This window comes from Lytechinus variegatus, chromosome 16, assembly GCF_018143015.1.
Source record: "Lytechinus variegatus isolate NC3 chromosome 16, Lvar_3.0, whole genome shotgun sequence".
Classification (NCBI taxonomy): domain Eukaryota; kingdom Metazoa; phylum Echinodermata; class Echinoidea; order Temnopleuroida; family Toxopneustidae; genus Lytechinus; species Lytechinus variegatus.
The window spans coordinates 7,289,605-7,310,221 of record NC_054755.1 but is presented as its reverse complement, the minus strand read 5'-3'; the positions used below and the strand labels follow the sequence as shown (position 1 = coordinate 7,310,221).

Here is a 20,617-nt window from a genome sequence, read left to right as displayed (position 1 = left end):
ATGGTGAAGTAACCTGAAATACATAGCCATAGAGTTGTAATGTAATCTTTCACTCACCCAAACTTCTTTGTTTCCAGTACATTACCCTGCTTCGTCCTCTGCTCAGTCTTCGATTGTTTCTTTGCGATGTTCTCGGCGGTTGGAAAATTCCTTTTAAAAACAAATAACTTGAAAATCAGTCAGGCAAATGAACGAATTCTCAAACTAGTTACTTTCTTCTCAGCTTTCAATAAATCATTTACCTGTCAAAATAGATGAAATGCTTTAAGTCAAATTGATTTCTTGAAATTAGCGGTAGAAAGTGCTTTGTCCTGATTTCGTCGGAATTGGTTGCAAAGCAAAGGCGATGTCACAGGAGGGAGAAAACTCTGAATAGTCGCTATTGAAAATATTTTTGTGTCAAGTAGCAGGTAATGAGCTAATAAAAAGATCAGTCAGTTTTGTAAGATTCATTTTAACAAGATTATGTACATTTGCTACTGAAATGTAGTGAGTGCCTGCACTGTGTGTGAGTGCCTGCCGGGCATGAGGTCACATTTAAGTCTTTCATGATTGGTTGGAATTTTGTTGTTAGTGCTTTGATTTTTAATTAATAATAATACTTGCTTATAAATCACTAACACTTATCAGAAGTCTCTAAGCACTCTATATCAAAGCATCATAATTACCCTGACTTAAGCTGAACAATTGTTACATGTACGTGCTCATGTGTTTCAAGGAATGAACTCCTGCTAGGTACCCATTTAACTCACCTTGGTTGAGTGCAGTACAATGTGGGTAAATTTCTTGCTCAAAGAAAGCACACTATGGTTGGGATTCAAACCCATGTCCCTCTGAATGGAAGATGAGAGTTGTAACCACTAGACCACAATGCCCCCAATTAATGATATTGAGCTACTTTTTTTGTCTTTTTCTGTCGGAGAAAGTGAGTTGGTGTTGTTTTGTGGTACTTAAAAGTATATTTTTTACCTTTCCAGGGTAACATGACAAGTGCCTCTACCCATTTTCTCTCTCACTGAAGAATGTACCCACCTTTTTCTCTCATTCCTCCATTTCTCAATATCTTCTGCAGTGTCAAGCCATCTGATTTTCTTGCACCCAGGACCGTGCTGCAGTTTGTGATGCATCTTGACCACCTTGGGGTGTCCGACAAATCGACAATCTTTCTCCTTGCACTGGATGAAGATGATGACGGTGGTAATAATAATACTACTAACTACAACAACAAGGTGGCCACTTTATAAATATTCTCCCAGCAGGCCCTGCTTATAAAATACCATGGTTTTTAGCCAGACTGCCTCAGCAATCAAGCATTAGAGGCATTTATTCCTACTGGGTACCAACTGGGTACCATTTATTACACCTGGGTCAAGAGTGGCAAATTTAGATTAACACCTTGCCAATTGATGAGAGTGCTGTGGTGGGATTTGAACCCAGACCTTGTGGTCAATACTCCATAGTCTGAATGGCTATCAACTAGTCCACAACATTGTTTTGGATATGAATTGTGCTAAAACAATTTTTTAGACTTGGTGGTTTGACTTATACAAGTTACAATGTAACCTGACTACTTGACTTCCTGATAGAAAAGTTTTTAAAAAATCGAAGACAGCAATGACGATTTTACTCTACAACCCCTAAACTTGGTAATAGCCTCTCAAATTTTTCACACAAAGATCTAGGAAATAACCATTATTTTACCCATTTATGACTTAAAACCTCATTTGATCTGTCCATTCTTTCAAACTAGCAACAAAAGTTTATTGGGGCATTCATCATTTTAAAAGCAATTTTTATCAAATTCTACAGTTTGTGTTCCATATTTAACACTCATACATTCCATCTCATTTTGTTCTTTTTAATCACTGTTTGCATTTGATTTTTCAAAGTATATTGTCATCACTTTAGGCTTAGCCTTGCCATCTGAAATTAATACAACAGCCTTGAGCTACGGCATGAAACTACATTACTTTACAAAATCCCTTTTCCTAAAAATCAAAATTGACTCAAGCAAACTTATTTGGAATGCTGACACCAAAAATAGAAATAAAATACAAAGCCTCAGACAAACTGGTAAGAAGATAGTCATATAAAAGCTTTTATTTGATTGCGTACGAGTCTCATGACCAGCTTGACCTATGACCTAATATAACAATGACCTCTGACCTTGCACATTCTACACATACTTACCTCGACATGTTCAGCTATATGAACCTTCAGTTGCTCGTCCGATTGAAAACCACGGTCACAAACATCACAGTAATGAGAGTAGTTTATTTCTTTGGGGGGTTTAGACTTCTTGTTTTTTGTTTTACGGCTGTTTTGCTGCTGGAACAAAGACAGGAATAAACAGATAATTAAACATGATGACATACAAATCCTTGGAGATATTTTTGGTGTTCATTTGATTTGCTCGCTCTGATCTACATCATCCCCATACGCCTATCGTTTTGCCAACAACTCGGCTTTCGAGTTTTCTCATTGATAGGCCAATTGCTATTTACGAAAATTGAAAACATGCAGCGTTACTTTTCTCTTGGCGAGTGGCATATCAATTGTGCAACTGCTTTCAACAAAAACCAATATGGCTGCATATATTTTTCTCTAAAAACTGCTAAGTTTGGAATCAGATTTTGCTAATCATTTTATTATAATCTAAAATTTGAAACTGTCAATATTTCACTTTCCAGAGGGTTGATCATACCACCAATAAAATATACTTTTTCCAGACCTAAAACTGACATGGTGTTTTTACATTTATTTAGGCCTACATTTAGATTGTAGAACTAGACTAAATAAAACGAGCGATGATGTGCCGTGCGATCAATAAATTTTCATTACCTTGTATCATTAGATTTGGCAAATAATTTTTTTTTAACACTATGTTAGCTTAGCTAGCCTAACAGTTAGAATATTAGATGTACCTTAGACCAATCTACCTAAACGTTACCTGTTCTCTTCCTCCAGCTCCACTGCGTGCTCCTCGACCTCCACCACGTCCACGTCCACGGCCTCGTTTTGCATTGAAATTGGGATTGCCAGTCCTATTTCTGTCATTAAAGTTATTATAATCATTCTGGTGGTTTGTGGGCTGGTGAAACCTAGGTGGTGAGAACTGCCCTTCATATGCATTCGGATTTCCAGATCCTCCACCACTGAATCGCGGTGGTCCGTGTCCATGAGCTGCCATCGGGAACCCATCTTGCCTGCCCCCCATCCCACCCCGATAGGGTGGTCTCGGTCCCCGATGGAAGTTTCCGCGCCCACGCGGCCCATGAAATCTTGGTCCCTCATGATGAAAATCGGGAAAGTGATGAAAATCTTGGTATCCTCTGGCTCTGTGTGTGAACATCCCATCGTTTCCAGGATGTCTGGGTCTGTAGTTTGGGCCCTGAAATGGATTATTAGGAAATCTCTGCATTGTTTACAAAGTCAAAGTCAAAGTGGGATTCACGCGTGGAAAGAGCTAGAGAAATTGGACACGATTGAAGTTATCGCTTACTTCCTAGCTTTATGTCTGACCCGTACTAAGTATAGTAATAGACGCAAAGAAATAAACCCCGCATCATCTTGTACAGCGAATGTGTTAGTAGACATACAACTGGTTATAGTCCCCTTCACAGTCTTCAATCACTGCTATACCCTAATGTCATTAATATATACTGTATATATGCATAATACATCTTCTACAAAAATAGTTTATGTCTGGAATTTGCATTAGTGATTTATATTACTCAATTCAACTATAAACTATGTAATTATTTTATATGTTTCCTGATGGAAGTAAAATCAAATTTGACTTGGTTCAAATTGCTAAATATCCAGAAGAATATCCCGAGTAAAAGTATAATTTTTCGCTCGGTCACCATGTTTTCTTGCATGAAAGTATGAAGCCTATATACCCCCACTCTGTCTGCCTTATGTCATCTTCTCTCTCTCTGCGGCTGCACCAAATTTGTACTGTTGGCTATTAACATTTAAAACCACAAGTTTTACTATGAAAAGTGGGCAGTCAACATTGTACAGTTCCTGTCTTTAATTGCTTCACAAGTTTCGCCATTTAGGTAATTTTTCTTGCTCAGACGTCACAAGCCCCCACCCGGAAAGGTATCATCACCCCCGCCCCCCCCCCCAGCTCATATGCAAAATTCAAGTGCATGAGCCATTTTGCATAGCCGCCGGCATAGCCCCCATATGCTCTAAGTCCCCCCACCCCGCTTTAATATCGATAGCCCGCCCCTTGGTATGCTAGGTACCACTGTCTTGAAAAGATCTAGAAAAAATGACAAAATTTTGGTTCCTGTTGGTGTAACAGTACGTCACTTGTGACCGAAAAGGTACATAGCTACGTACCTACAAAGAAAGAAATAGTGGGAAAATCAAATGCTTGATTGGATAAAAACTTTTGACCAATCAGAAACTTTGTGAAAAGGGAGTACACGTGAACCCAGACTTGTAAAGTAGTCGCTAATTTCAGTATAAAGTAGTGAATTAATGGGTCGAGGATTTGAATGTGTTGTTAGGACTTGTCAAAGAAGTTGAATTAAAAGTCACGAAAATGTCATCTAGAAATAAAGATATGATCATCATTGATGGAGGTCTGAGCACGGAGTTAATAAGACTTGGCTATCCGATTGATCTGGTAAGGCATTGAATAATCTTCGTACATATTTGGGTGATTGAAATTAAATCAAAATTGACCAGCAGGAAATTAGCAATGACACCGTACCGTACCGTACCTGCACGCCTACGCCTCGGGCAGAAAGGAGTAAGGCCTAGATCAAACCTTGCTCTTCTCACCGGGGAAAATACCCATGTCCATGAGCGTACAGTGCAGTACTGGGCTATGGAGCAGCAGCGGCTAGCGGTGCGATTTTGGGGGGCGGGGACGTTCAATTTGTTGATTTCTTCACATTATCATTAATTTGTGTGTGTGTGTGTGTGAGATGTGCGGATGATGCACATGGCTTAAGGACGTTCCACAGTTCAAGTGAAATCCATGTCATTTTTACCAAACTTTTTACATAGCCTAGATGCTTTAGAACCTTAATATTTGAAATATGCAAAAATTAGCGTAGGTCCATGTGCTTGCTTTTTTGCTATAGAGCTTCAAAGTTCACCCAAATTGATGTTCTTAAAAATTGCACATTCAAAAGAATTTGGCATTTTTAGACCCCCCCCCCCAAGATTACTACAATGAGTTAAAACCGCTCTATTACTCAGTCAAAATATCTGAAAAAGTCATCAAATTTCGGAAGAGAGTTAATAATTGTATCGTTAGAATGGAGAATATATTTATAGTGCTATTTGTTTGCAATTTTAAGTTTAACAGCACTCAGGGTTGGGCGGTAAATACCGGTAGCGGTAATTACCGGTGGTAAATACCGGTAAATAGCGTCCGGTAAATAAGATGGGCGTCCGGTAAATATGTAAAAAAACGGGAAATATGATTTATAATTATTTTTTTCATTAATTTTAGTTGTTTTTAACCTCAACAAGTGAAAATAAGTGTTCTGAAATAATTAGAATCACAAAACTCATAGTAGAAACAAACAGACAGATAAAATCCATACTGCATACATGTACATGTACCCAAACACACATAGGATCTAAGTCCAGACATACGTACACAAACTCAAATTATGTTCCTGGAAATTGAATGATCATATTAAAACATATTTCTCCCGGGGTTTAACTTTTTCCTTTAACCCTAAATCTCCCTGGGTATTTTGATTCTTGTCATTCCGGGGGGGGGGGGGGGGGGGGATAAGATCTCAGCCGCGAATTGTGCCATCACAAAAATTTGCATGATGGTAGAGAATGACGTAATCTACGCAGTTGCATTGGTAAATTTCACTGAATTCATATACATGTATTCTTATTTTAATTTATTCATGAAATCATACTTTTTGCTCTGATTTACTAAACTAGTCTAGAATGCAATTTTTTGCTGAAAATATTTTTATAGCATTCCTAACAATTGTGAATGAAGAAAATTCTGGTACCAAGACCAATTTCTTATGTATTTTATTGTTTTTTTAATTTCTCTTGTATTTCTTTGTTTTTTACTATTTTTTCAATGGAAATCATTCCAGACTTAATTCTGATCATAAACAAGCAAAGTTAATTAAGTTTAATCAGTAAAAAAGAAATAATGATACATTTATGAATTTTGGCTAAATACACAATTTGCATTGGATTGTACATGAAATCACGTTTATGAGCAATTTTGGGTCTGACATGCACTTACATAATTTTGCGTAATGTCGTCACCGTGTACCCGGGCGTCACAAATTTGGTATCAAAATATGCGAGACTTGAAAGTAAAGTCAGTGAGCAGCGAGGTCAAAAAATTTTGCGCAGCAGATAAACAGCGAAAATTGTCGAGGGGGGGGCATTATGCCCACCCCCCCCCCCCCCCGAAGGAATTAGGGTTAAGAAATATAAAATGAAATCAATAACAACATAATTGGCATACTTTTAGCTACTGCATGTTTCATGGGAAATGTAAAATAAATAACTTGTACAGTTTGTCATATTCATATTGATTGAAAGCTATTGTAAACAAATCAATCTTGGAGCATGCTCCATTGTTTCCCTTTACAATAGCTTCTTCTCTTTTTAATCAGTCACAGTGAGATCAACAAAATTTCAAAAGAACGTCTGGTGCACATTGAGACAAGGATATCCTCGATATACATGTACATGTATGACCAAGGAGATGGTATGATGAAGAAAGATATAGCAGAGATACAATGTAGTGACATCAATGAGGATGACAGAGAAATTAAAGAATCTAAATTAGACGTATATTTGGGATCTTTTTAGTATTTTTATTTTTCCAGCATTTCATGATAACGGACATAGATAACACCCAAACACAAACATAAGCACACACACAAACAAACACACACACTCACACAAATGGTACACACCAGAGCAACTAAGCCTGAGTCGAATCGATTTTAAAATCGGTGTTCGATCGATGTCATCGAACACCGGTGCAGATTTTGCAAAATCGGTGCATCGAAAAAAAAAAAAATACGTCGGCCGGCCGATTCGTTTGGTTTACACAATCACTCATCAAAATATCAGTAATGTCCAACTTTACTACTACTTACTTGATTTCTATTGCCCCCAAAATGAAACCGAATGAGTAATTATGATGCTATTCACCATTAATTTGAAGTTTATTTCGATCATAGTTCGAGTCTTACTCGTCTGCTCGTGCCGAGATAATTTATGCACGATGAATTCATGAATGGAAGTCATGGCCATCAATCGTGCATGCGCAGTACTGTTCTTTAATCAAACCAGAAAATGGCCGGAAATTGACGCGATCAACGTAAAATAAATCTTGCTTTCATGAACAATATTAAAATCATGACCATAGAACATTATTTAATCGTAATATTTAACAATAATTTGCATATGATAATCATTAATATGAATTTAGAGCTTGATGTGAAACGTTTGTATTTCGTTTCAATTTTCAATGGCGGACATCTCATGACGATCGACTTGACTTCTTGAGTCGAGCTAGTGCACTTGTCTAAAAAAAATAATCATCACGTCAGGATTGATTCTCGAACATTGTCTACATGCAAAAACTCTGTTCAAGTTCGTAATATCACCATATAATAACATTTTACATGACAAAACAGAGAAAATTGCGTTTGATATTTTTTCCCATCAATTTGAAGCTAGTTTGTGCCCAACTTTGGGCTCTGATTTCATGAATGGGAAAATATGTCATACGTCATCAAACACGCATGCGCATTGTGCTTATTTTCTCGGAGCTTGGAGGAGACGTCCAGAGATGGAACAATAGAAATAATCCCAGTATTATTTCTTCCATATGAACATAACATACTTTGCTGACATCGTCAATATTCTTAGTATGACCATAAAATCTTGTTAAATCGTAATAATTTAGATGAATTTAGGGCTCGATTCGAAACATTCGTATTTATTTTGATTGCATGCTCAATTGCGTCTAAAAAACTGGATTGTCATTATCAGGATTAATTCTCGAACATCGTCATAACTCATATTCCACAATCTTTCCTCACAATCGTTATATCAGCATTGAATAGCAATTCAAATGACCATCCAGAGAAAATTACGTATTTATTCCCATAAATTTATTTGGAGCTCATTTTGGATCCAACTACACAATCTCAGGCAAGTTACAGCGCTCTCCGTTGATTGCAATTGTTTGCTGGCGCTGACGTCAAGCACGCCTGTCGTTTCGGGAGAGTGAGTGTATGGAGCTAGCTGCGGACGGGGCTGGTGAATGGACTGCGAATGCTAGTTGACCGAAAATCATTCGGATCGACTCTGCGTGATTCATGTCTTTTTTATTGTTTCATTTTAAACTTATATGTTGTCATCTGCAAATATCATTGTTGAAGATATTTTGGGAAGAATTCTGCTTTGGTCCCCGGCCTTTTTTGTGTGTTTTGTGATCATGGAAAATACAAACGAACTTTGCTCTGTCATCTGCTTGTGCAACGCTCACCCGGCCAACGCCAGCGCATACCGTACCGTCAGTGCGTAGTGCATATATGCAAAGCGCATCGCATCGACGCAAAAACAAAAGACTAAATTTTCCCCGCCTTCAATATTCGATGCATCGATGTTCGATCGAATTAGAGCTGTCGAACACCGGTTTTCAAAATAATCGATATGACTCAGGCTTAAGAGCAACCATACTGGCCACCTTTCTTTTTATATTCAAAATTTGACAATCCCTATAGAAAACTGAGTGGAAAATTATATTTCCCAGTATTTCCCGGTGAAAAGTGGTAAATACCGGAAAAAAGCGGTAAATACCGCTTATTTCCCGGCGTCCGGGAAATAAGCCTCCGAAGCGGGAAATATGCCAACCCTTGACAGCACTGCCAGTTCTTAAAAATGTTGTAAAAGATAACAAAATCCCAATCTAAAAAATGTAAATTTCAGTAACAAACTACAAACGTACAATAAATGCTGCACTTTATTCAAAATCCATGTCATTTTCACCAAAATTTGCAGAGTTGTAGAGGAAGGTATACCCAAGAGGTACAAACATAAAAAAATAGAGGTTCATGTGCTTGTTTTTAAACTATCAGCATTTTTATTAGAGCAAATGTGCTTTTTAAAACACCAAAAATGTGCCGAATGCTTTGTATCTATGTGAAGAAAAAATCAAAACCACTCTACCATTTATTCAAACTCGGGGTAATATTCGTGATTCTTGGCAGCACTGCAGAGTAAAGTATTTTGAAATTGTAATTGAAATTTTTTTTAATGGTCCATGGAATAATTCCACTTTTAGCTTCATGAAATAACACATCGGATCTGCAGTTAAAGTGCAGAAGATGAGAAAAATCAGCTCATACCCGCAGCTAATTAATCACCTGTTCATCGATTGTGACGTCAGCGCGCAGAGTGTAAACTATGCGCAGATCATAATGCGTACAAACATAATTGTGGAACGTCCTTAATATCTTTCATTTTTTTACTTACTGTATTATATTTTTTATCTTTCTTTCTCTGGAAACATGAATGGGCCGGTCAATGCCTGTGCAGTGGTGGTATATACAGTGGTATCTGACGTTAACTTTGTCTAACATTGTCGTTGACGTTTGACTAGAGTCCCTCTATTTTACTTTAAAATTCATAAATGAATTTATAGATTCTACCTAGGCCTATTAATTTTTACTGGTACCTGGCTTCATGTAGGCCTATATGAAGTTATTGGTGTTTTTTAATGTTTGTAAGAATTTCACTGCTGCTTGTAATGTCATTGGAAGGAAGAATCAATGGAGGCACGATAGCTTAGTCGGTAGAGCGGGGGATGTGTATTCCGGAGACCCGGGTTCGATTCCCACTTGGTGCGCTAGTGCCCTTTGGTAAGGCATTACTCCTCATTACCAGGTCCTTCGGAGAGGACCTCAAGCTGTCGGTCCTCTGGTTGCTTGCTTACAAGCATTCATGCTTTCTTAGCAATCAGGCAAAAAAATCCCCACCAATTAATCAAGAAAAGAATACAGGAGAGTCTAGAAGGTCTAGACCTACTTTCAAACAAAATAAAAACAACAAAAATGTTTTTTGGGGAGGAGAGGGGGGGGTTGTCTAGATTGGCAACCACAACGTATTGGTAGTACCGGTGCTTGTCATCTAGCTGTTGATCTCTGTCACAAAATTTTATTTATGTTCAATTGGATATTGGCCTACATTCTTTTTCTTTTATTTAAAAAACAACAACCCCAAGCCCAAGGCACATTCAGAGATAGACTTCTATTGATTTTTTTTTAATAGGAATTTGGATGTGTCTCTTTGCTTGAAATTATTGTATTTTTTTTCTTCAACTAAAGCCATAGATCACCTCCTGGTCATACATGTAGATGTCTACAATTTCAATAAAATTTTTATTGATAAAGATCATTTATCAATTTTGTTTCATATGACTTGTCAATTATCCAACAATAACTTCTTTTTTAAACCAGTTTCAGGAAACTAAGAGGATGAACAAGTATACATTATCTCAATTTTTCATGTCCTCTTTTTCATAAGTCACCGATATCACCATAAAGTATAAGGTATTTATTAACCCATTTCATAACATAAAATGAGACCTAAAGTCAATTTTAGAGTGACCTTTTTAGCACGACTTGAGATCCTGAATATATATACCCCTAGATATATTTTGTTTCACCTTTCCCTTTCAGGACCCGCTATGGACATCAACATATCTTTTGAAAAACCCTGATGCACTGAAGAGAGCACATCTTAGGTAAGTTTTCCTCAGCTTCATAAAAATTAGTGCTTTGAGTTTTTGATAACTAGTTCAAGATTTTTCGAGTCACTCTTTGCCCATACTGAGATGGAGATTTAGCTACGCTTTTTAATGTTATACTGTAATCTTGTATAATTCCTAGAACCCAAATTTGTTGTTGAATTCTCCGTCCTTCTGATTGAGGAATGAAATTCCAGCATGTTGTAATATTAACCTGAATCCTTATTCCTTAATCAACTTGTGTCGATGGATTATCACTGTTTGAATTACAAATTACCACTGACTTGCCAGTAATATTTTGCTCAGAAAACCATCACAAACCCTTTTCCAGCATTCACGATACATTGAATCAAAGACATTTTTAATCTTAATTTGAATACTTTTTAAGAAAATGATCATTCCTCAACATTTTTTTAAACTATACTTTTGTTTTACTTTTTCATCTTTAGCTTCCTTGAGCATGGTGCTGATGTCATATTAACAGGTACTTATCAGGTAATTATTTTGTCTATTTTAGAGAGCATGCACAATAGTTGCTGTCATGTAAAGGCCACGCACACCTTATGACTGTTTGCGATCCGATTTTGGAACAAATCGCATTTGCATATTTTCTGAAGATGTGAATAGAACATATCATTTTATTTGAGGTTAGAATTAATTGAAAGAATACAAATATAACCATTTTGAAAGATTGCAAGCCCTTACTTTGGAGTAAAGGCCAAATTAGTTTCAAATCGTAGCTAATTGTACGACTGCTATGACGTCATTACGACTAGATATTAAATTCGCTTTTATTCTAAGAAGGATAATAGCGTAGCCACAAATTTGATCATAGGTATTCGTACAATGATTTAGAACATTACACCGTAAGATATTCCAAGTCTCAATATCAGCATCAAATTCTACTACATTTTATTCTGAAATCGGCTCGCAGACGAGTCGTAAGGCGTGCAGTTGGCTTAAAGGGCATTCATGTTTAGTTGTGTGGCTATTTGCAACCAAATCCTTTTCTCTTGAAGCTTTCTCATTCTCCAATACATTTCTACTACTATCTGTACATAGATCTCCATGCAAGTTGATGTTCATAATTATTGATGCCATTTAATCATTAAGCCAAACAATTCTATTTACTGTACTTGTAGCTATGTTTTTTGTTTTTTTACTTTGCAATGATACTGTAAATTGGCCCTTTCAGCCCTGCTGCTGGCCAATATCTACATGTGCATATACCAATTAATGAAATAAATCATGAATAAAATGACATGTTTTTCAGATGATCACAAGTATTCACAACAGTATCAACTCTGAAAGCCCCTTAAAGAGTACAGTGGATATAGGATACACCCCTCTCTGCATGTTACAGCATACATGTAGCTCAGGAGGTTGGAGCACGTTTCGGATAAGATCGTAGATCTCAACATAAGTGGTCCAAGTCCCGCTCATGCCGAAACGCGTCTAACAAACAAGTTTGATGCTATAGTATTGTGTGTTTTCATGCCTCTCCACTGTATTCAGTGCAGGTATGAATACAATTGGAAAACTCTCCATCCAGCGGAAAAATGTTGGTCACAACCTATGCACGTCAAAACCAATACACTATTCGTCAAAGAGTAGGGTGTTCACCCGGTGTATTGCACCTGCCGGTCCTGGCAAAATTCAGGTCAAGTATCTAGCGTTTATGCCCAGGTAGGCCCTGCATTGTATACATCCAGTTCCAGACCCAATTACCTTTCTTAGATTTGGAACCAAGATGGGGCATGGTGGTTACAATCAGAAGGCATGTACATGTATCATCTTTCTATGTATTTCAATTTCAGTGATTGCTTCTGTTGGATTCATTCTTGCAGGCTAGTCCAGAACTGTTTGAGAAGGTAGCAGGAATTGGGGATGGGGAGTTTAATAAGCTGATGGCTACAGCATGTGACGTCGCAAGGCAAGCAGTGTTGGAATTCTGGGAGACACAGTCTCAATCTGGTAATTTTAACAAGGATTTATAATTGATTCTAGTTACAATGGTTATCTAAAGTTTGTTGCTTGAATACATGTACATCACATCTGAGACTGGGGAATCGAGCAAACATTTTATGATTTGTGCTTTACAGTTTACATATATGAGCTTATTTTGATTTCTTACATTTTGCAGAAAGAATTAATTACTGTAGCTTTATTATTAGAATATGAATAAAAAACTACCAGTATTTACTGAAATCTTTTTTTTTAGTTGATGTATTTCGTTTTATCAACTGCCTCTGTCTAAGTGTTGGCTACAGGTAATTAAAATAATGACAAAATCTTGATCTTCTGATCTGAAGAATTTTATTGAAACTTGCATTCCAACAAATATTTAGATTTGTATTTTTTGCCAAAATTTTTCTCAAAATTTTCTCAAATTTTGGTGATTTATTAAAGGAAGAAGGAAGCCACTTGTTGCCGGATCAGTTGGGCCTTACGGAGCATGTCTGCATGATTTCTCGGAATACCATGGCAATTATGTAGACAATATGACAATTGAGGTAGGCTTTTTTTCATGAATGATCATGATCTAGAGCACCAATATTGCAGAATTGTTAGAATGTTTCATCCTGTTGATGTTTAGCTTTTTGTAATTGGTATATTACCCTCATGTTGTTTGTAATTGAATGCTTTAACAAAGTTACCAGTAATCAAACCCAAACTAATATATTTGCAACGAACAAGAAAGTTTTCAAATTAAGACTGAATGTCACCACATTTCTACAAACCTTATTTGGTGAGATCATGAAATCTAAGCTAAAAAAAAAATTATCAGACTGAAGATTACTAACACAGATGAGCTCACATGGGGCAGTGTATTAGTATCATTATTATTATTCCCTTGAAAAAAAGGTCTAACACCTGGCGGGATGGTCATGCTTAAATATTTCTGTCAGTTTCTCAGCAATTACACAAGATATTTCCTACCACTACCAGAATCTTTTGGTAAACATTTTTTTGGCTTAACTCTTCATGCGTTCACCTGTAAACCCCCCGTGTGTTGCATTATGTTAGCAGTGATCCCCTCTCATTCACATTCGTGCCATGAGTCACAGATTTCTAACAATAAACCTGGCCATGGTATTGTTTGTGAGGGGGTTTTATTGATTTTCTCCTCTCCTTTTTTCAATGAACTTCCTGGCTGTGATCAGGATGTATTGATTTTTGGGGATAACTCAACGATTCTGTAATTTGTAAACTGCGATAATCCCTCAAACGCTAAACTAATGGCGCACGTGCGATCGATCGGTACACATGTACGGTATACAAAAACGCCAGGCTATACATTGTAGCTAGGCACGCACTGGGGCATGCAATTGTTCGAAAAACAATGGGACAGGGGACGTCTATGGGAAATGTGTGGTTGTGCAAAAATGCGAACGAAACACACCTACGGATGTGCAATAATGCGAACGTAACGCATGAATAGTTAAACATTACGTCCAAACACTTTTTATTTTATTGGATTCTATTTGATCTCATTTTGGAATTGATGCTACTGCAACTGGCATTTCTGTTATGATTGCCTCGTGTGTTTGAAATTTCACACTATATATAGCATGCTCAATTGTCAGAAGGTATCATGATGATCCACAAGCTTTAAATGTAGTGAATTTAATACCCTTCATTGATGTACTGGATCTGACCCTGACCTTGTAATCAGAGGGATGTACGTTCGAATCCCTCTACTGCCCAGCGTCTTTGGCCATGTGTCAATCCACACTTTATCAATCCTCTCCCAGATGCTAGATGCTAGACCAAGTAGGATGTGAAAATAATGATAATATCAGGCATTTATATAGCGCCATCTATCCAGAAATATTCTATTCCGAGGCCCGATGTTATTATTATTACCCTGGCTTTAGCTCGAGCTAAAGTCACTGTAGCCTGTCCAGCATTGCGATCACCTTAAAATGGCAAAGTCTCTAGCTGGAATACTCCCCAGGGAGTGTAGGATGTGCATACATTGTACTGTATGTGGGAATGACTGAATCCGACGACCGGGGTAATGAGATATGTACATGTACAATGTATATTGTAAGTTCTTTATAAATAGCAAGATAATTGATACGATAACATCCAGATTTTCTTTCATATTTGACTCGATCAGGAACTGAAGCAGTGGCACAGACCTCGGATGAAGGCCCTCGTTGAAGCAAGTGTTGACCTACTAGCCCTGGAAACCATCCCTTCTATTGTGGAAGCAGAAGCTCTCCTGGCACTTCTACAAGAGTTTCCCACCATGAAGGCATGGATGACATTCTACTGCAAGGTAATATAGATTCAAAACCCTCTTAAAATACAGGATACTCAACCCGTTTCTTTTCCATCTAATGAATTAGCTACAATTGCTAACATGAACTAACATAAAAGTCAATCAGTGCGGACCAGCGTTTGCACTGTGCTACTCTCCACTCAGGTGCTAAATAGGTGGTTGTAAGGATGTGAAAGCTTATATAGTATGCCTAGCAATTTAGTTTGAAAACTCTTATTTGAATGCTGCCCAGGCTCTGGAGAAAGAGCATACATTGTGTGCAGGCAAGCCAGATCCAATTACCAGGTAATCATATATTTGTAAAGCACTAACTGCCCTTTCACGCGGTAAAAAAAAATCATAATTTGAATGATTCCATTGAAAAATAAGGCTAATGACGAATATCTAGCACATTGAAACAAGTTTCCTAAAGGCATTGTGCATCTTTTTGTAGCAACATTTCCATATTCTCCATTTATTTTCTATGATGAAATTTTAGAAATGCAGCCATCGGGTTCCTTGCAGGAAATTTAGACATGGCTCATGTTTTGGACAAAGTGCCTTACTGTAAACATCCTGATCCTGGGAGTGTGTTAGCTTTGTTACTGAACATACACGTAACTGTGTAACACGTATCTCATTCAGATGATGTTTGAAGGTTCGCATGGTGGTGTGAACAATCGCTGAAGTGGTTTACGGCATACCATGTGTAAATAATAATAATTATACTTGCTTATATAGCGCTTAATACTTTATCAGAATTCTCTAAGCGCTCTACAGTATATGCAGCATAATTACCCTGTCTTTAGCAGTGCAGCTGTTACGCGTGCTGCGTTTCAAGGAATAAATTCCTGCCAGGTACCCATTTACCTCACCTGGGTTGAGTGCAGCACATTGTGGATCAATTTCTTGCTGAAGAAAATTACGCCATGGTTGCGATTCGAACCCACGACCCTCTGTTTCAGAGTCCGGAGACTAATCCACTGGGCCACAACGCTCCACATATTGTAAACGTGTACTTTACACATGGTGTTCTGTGAACCTCTTCCACAACATATCTCCTTATTCTCCATCCATAGGACCAATCTTACATAGGCCATGGAGAGAGCTTAGCTGAGGCCATTAGCAATGCCAGCGCATGCTCCCAGATAATAGGAGTTGGTGTCAACTGTGTTCCAGCAGAAAACGTCACAGCTCTACTGCAAAGTGCTACAACATCTCTGCATGGAAAACCATTTGTCGTATATCCAAACGCACCTGGAGAGCAGTGGATTGATGATAAGTAAGTGCATGATTATTAATCATTATTATTATTTTACTAAATCTCAAGATATATTATGATTTAATATTTTTGTGTTGACCTACAGTACACAGAAATGCAATTGATTCAATCAATTTAAAGGCTCTGTCACATTGTTCGTGCAAGCCAAGTGGGTGGGGTGCGGGTAATCACCCACAACGCACCATGTTCAAAGTTTTTCTGCATGTAAATCAGACTTACATGTACATGCGCTCCCGTGGGCAACTGCGTGTGGGATACTGTCAATGCAGGTGACCTCTGGCCAACCTGTTGATAGCAAAAATGGTCGCCTGCAAGTCGCATGGAAAGCTTGCACGGAACGATGTGACAGGGTTTTAAAGTACACAGAGCAAGCAGCACCATAAGTCTTTGTATGCTCTTATCATTTTATAAGCAGAGGAATCATGCTAATGGTCTAAAACCAAGAAATTAATGAATGCTTTTTTATATTTAGAGGACTTGATTTGACAAGGCATATTCGAGGTATAATTTATGAAGTGGTAATGAAATAGGCTTGACTGTAATCATTTTCCCATACAGGGTCTGTGGAAAGACTACTGCCGTTGACTTTGATGACCTCATACCAGCATGGATAGAGGCAGGAGCTAGGTATATAGGAGGTTGCTGCGGAACTAGTGCCTTGGATGTCAAACATTTATCGGAGATTATTTCCAAAAGATGACGCGCTTCAGTAAATTATACTCGATGAGGGGTAGAAATGAGGAGGCGTGATGGTTGTGTTGGAAGAGTGATGGTCTCATAATCCTGGCAACCTGGGTTTATAGAAACCAAATAATGCGCTGATGCCATTTGATAAAGGTATTTATCCTTGTAATCAGGTCCCTCAGAGTGGAACTTAAATCATTGGTTCTTATAAATAACCAAACAAGCAGTCATGCTTTCTCAGCGGGCAGGTAAACTAACCACATCGTGCTGCACTCAACCCAGATGAGGTGAATGGGTACCTGGCAGGAATTTATTCCTTGAAATGCCGAGTGCTGGAAGCTAGCTGCTTGAGCTACAGTGGGAGTAATAATATGCAAGCCCTTTGGAAGCGCATAGAGATGTTATTCATAATGTGTTATGCGCTATCCAAGAATGGACTATTATTATTATTAACTGATATGAGAAGATTTATATGACATAATTGTTAAAAAAAAGCATAATTAAACCTGTTGTCCTTTGATCAAAGTAAAGCAAGCAGTAGCAATGAATTGTAAACCATATCAAACAAAGCAAACAGAAACTGAGGAAACAAACAGCATGAGAAATAAGAATCGACTTTCTATTCATCCTCAGTGTTTACTCTGAGTACTAAAACAAAAAGTTTTACTCTGCATCTATTTTAGACTACCTTATTACTAAACATCTTTTCAATTAATCATGTTTATATTTTCTATAAAACTAAGCAGTATATTTTGTATGTAATTTTTTGTCTTTCAGAAAGCATGACAAATAAAAACCACAGGAAACAGTAATTAGATGATAAATGTTTTATTAAACAACTATATCATTTCTGAAGGGATTTAGATGTAGTTACCTTTCTGAAAAAGGATGATTTCTCCAGACCACTTTTTGTCTTGTTTTCTGAATCCAAAAAGATGATAGTTTCCATTATATGTTATATGACATTATTTTAATGAAAACAGAACACATCTCTCTCTTATCCGTCTTTTAAAATGACATTAGGGTCCCGTCTTACGATTGATCGGAGCAATCGTAACTGCATGGAAATCCATCAGCGTCATAATTTTTCTACAAAAAAAATTGCACAATGTCCTTTGTATGCAATGAGAAGGGCAGTGAATTTTCAAGAAAACAATGAATGCATGATAGCTAGAAAATATTTTGAACAAACATGCATAATAGATGTTGACGTTGCTGGTCGTTTGCGGTTGATTGGATCAATCGTAACTCTTTGTGAGACAGGGTCCAGGGGAGGGTTTCATGAAAGGAATTGTCAGACGTTTAATTTGACAAAGTTATCTGACAGTTACCGTAGGGACTGTGCTTCTAAACCAATCGAAATCAAGGAAAGCCGTCTGATCTGACTTATTCGATGGAAACGTTGATGAAATCCTCGCCTAAACTGAAGTAAATTAGGCGGAGCTAAGAAGTTTAACCTTTCCTAGATGCTGTTTTCGTGGGTGCATTTGTTTTGGTTTGATAGCACGCATGGGTAATGTGGGTTTGTTTCCACTTTTCAAACATGAATGAGAGGATAGTACGTGGTGCAGCAAACTTTTACCAAAGACAGTAAAGAGTGCAATACACTTTCATTTTGTACATACAACACAAGATGTTAAAGTTTGTTCTGACTGTAGATTGGCTATTCCCTGTGAGCTCGGGGATTACCCAATGCCGTCTTTTCATTGGTAGGCAATCCCACAATTCATCATACAAATGATTTTTCACCAACTGGACATAAAATATTTTAAGAACCTACTACTGGGAATGTAATGTATCATATTCTGAAATGTCTGTGAAAAGTTACATTAAAGGCATGGTTGTGTTTGACATGACTTGTGTTCAAAAAAATTAATCATAACAATGCTAATTTATAGCATTTTTGAGGGGCTGATTATCTTGTTGCCTATTCAATGGTGCACTATGCGAAAATATCCATTCATATCATCTTGAAATCATGTCTGTTTTTGTACTCAATGAAATATAATCTTATTTTGTAAGATAAGTAACAAGAAAAAAAATCATTGTTTTGTTTGCTTTATGAATACAGTGTGCAATTTTTTAACACGAGAACAAATTCATGTATGTGAACAGTGAAAATATGTCAAGCGTGATAAGTATATTCTGTTGAGAAATGTATTATATGTTCACAATATGTGAGGATATATCGGCTCTTCATTAAACCTGGAAGTGAACAAAAGAACAAACAATGTAAAGAGAAATAGTATTCAAATTGTTACAATAGGGATGTATTTATAATGTTTGAATAGGGCGTCTACATGTATTATGTGTATTACATCCTTATGTGTATAGGAGGTTGGTTGTTGATCAGTTCATGGTTACATTGGGTGATTTCAAGTCCGGTGTTGGCTTTGGTGTTGGAAGCACAATTTGGATTGCTTCCCCTAGCTCCAAGACCTATTCTGAATTTGTAAAACTGATCCAGATTACATTTATTGACACCTTTTTAACTAGTGAGTGACTTTTCAGGACCATCTACAATTTATGATTGGTGTTATACTTGTGTAAAAAATGACCTAACACCAACACCAAAAGGTCAACACTGAACTTGAAATCATCCATTGCAGGAAGAGTTGTGTTGATTGCAATATCAAGCGCAAGTCCCTAATATGAGCATTTCTTTGGTTGAAAATCAAGTTGCAGTTGAATTTTTAGAGTTGTTTGATTGCAACTCTTTCTGCAACAGGGCCTAGGTGAGAGAGAGGAAGAAAAAGAGCACATGGAGAAAGAGGGGGGCGGGGGTAAACACTGAATGTAAGAGGGGGGGTAGACGGAATATAACCTGAGAGAAGGGGTTAGAGAGTAGACACGGAGGGGGTGTGTGTATATATGTGAAAGAGAGAGCAGGAGGGAGGGAGGGAGACAAGATGTATAGGGTAGAGAAAAAAAGCTGATAAGTGTACAGGGAGAAATGAGAGAGGGGGAAGTAGACAGAAAAGGAGAGAGAGAGATAGGGTTCCATGACATTTGCTCTGGTGACAATTGCTCTGATAGAAAATGTGCACATTAAGCAATACATTAAATCCTAACCTCAGACACTAAATAAACCCTAATCATTGTCTTTGCATTATTCTGAATCCAAAACTCTATTTAAATTCCTAACTCTTACCCTATGCCCTGTGAGATCTTAAGACTGGAGCAAATGTTGTGTCATCGAGAGATAGATTCTGAACGAAGACATATGGAAGGGAGAAAAATAGAAGAGTGCATAGAGAAAGATGATGACAGTAAAGAGCGAGATTGTCAGGGTAGAAGTAAAGAAAGAACGCTGCGGGGGAAAAAAGAGCAGCAAGGAGTAAAAAAAGAATAGAGAGGGGGTGGGAGTGAAAGAGAAAGTGAAAAGGAAGTACAGTCTACGATAATGTATGAGGAAAATATCCATAGATCTACAGAAAAAAAATGGAATGATATACCCAACATGTATCAGAGTATGAATGTGTGCTAGCGCCATCACACGATCATTTCTAAACATTTAGGGAATCTCGATATTCAGATCTTCCTTGGATTTCCCTCACACAAAATATGCACAAGGGCGTTAACTATTCCTATTCTAGAAAAA

General features: G+C 37.5%; 2 protein-coding genes across 4 annotated transcripts in view; one reads left to right on the top strand and one right to left on the bottom strand.

The window, feature by feature from the left end:
- Positions 1–3,472, bottom strand: part of LOC121429550 (nuclear fragile X mental retardation-interacting protein 1-like) — a 40,066-nt gene extending 36,594 nt beyond the window's left edge. For 2 of the 3 annotated variants that reach the window (XM_041626622.1, XM_041626624.1), the window contains exons 1-4: positions 2,951–3,472; positions 2,191–2,328; positions 1,033–1,175; positions 58–150 (exon numbers count right to left, since the gene is read on the bottom strand). In XM_041626622.1, coding sequence (XP_041482556.1) covers positions 58–150; positions 1,033–1,175; positions 2,191–2,328; positions 2,951–3,421 — 845 coding nt within the window. In that variant the 5' untranslated portion in view covers positions 3,422–3,472. The remainder of the gene's footprint in view (positions 1–57; positions 151–1,032; positions 1,176–2,190; positions 2,329–2,950) is intronic. The other variant, XM_041626623.1, reaches the window with a different exon arrangement.
- A 1,032-nt stretch (positions 3,473–4,504) lies between these two features.
- LOC121430178 (homocysteine S-methyltransferase YbgG-like) lies at positions 4,505–18,069 on the top strand. Its single transcript, XM_041627456.1, has 8 exons — positions 4,505–4,642; positions 10,716–10,780; positions 11,233–11,278; positions 12,631–12,757; positions 13,193–13,296; positions 14,907–15,068; positions 16,130–16,332; positions 16,891–18,069. The coding sequence occupies exons 1-8, from the start codon at positions 4,559–4,561 to the stop codon at positions 17,030–17,032; spliced, it is 933 nt and encodes a 310-aa protein (XP_041483390.1). The 5' UTR covers positions 4,505–4,558; the 3' UTR covers positions 17,033–18,069.
- The last annotated feature ends 2,548 nt before the right edge of the window (positions 18,070–20,617 follow it).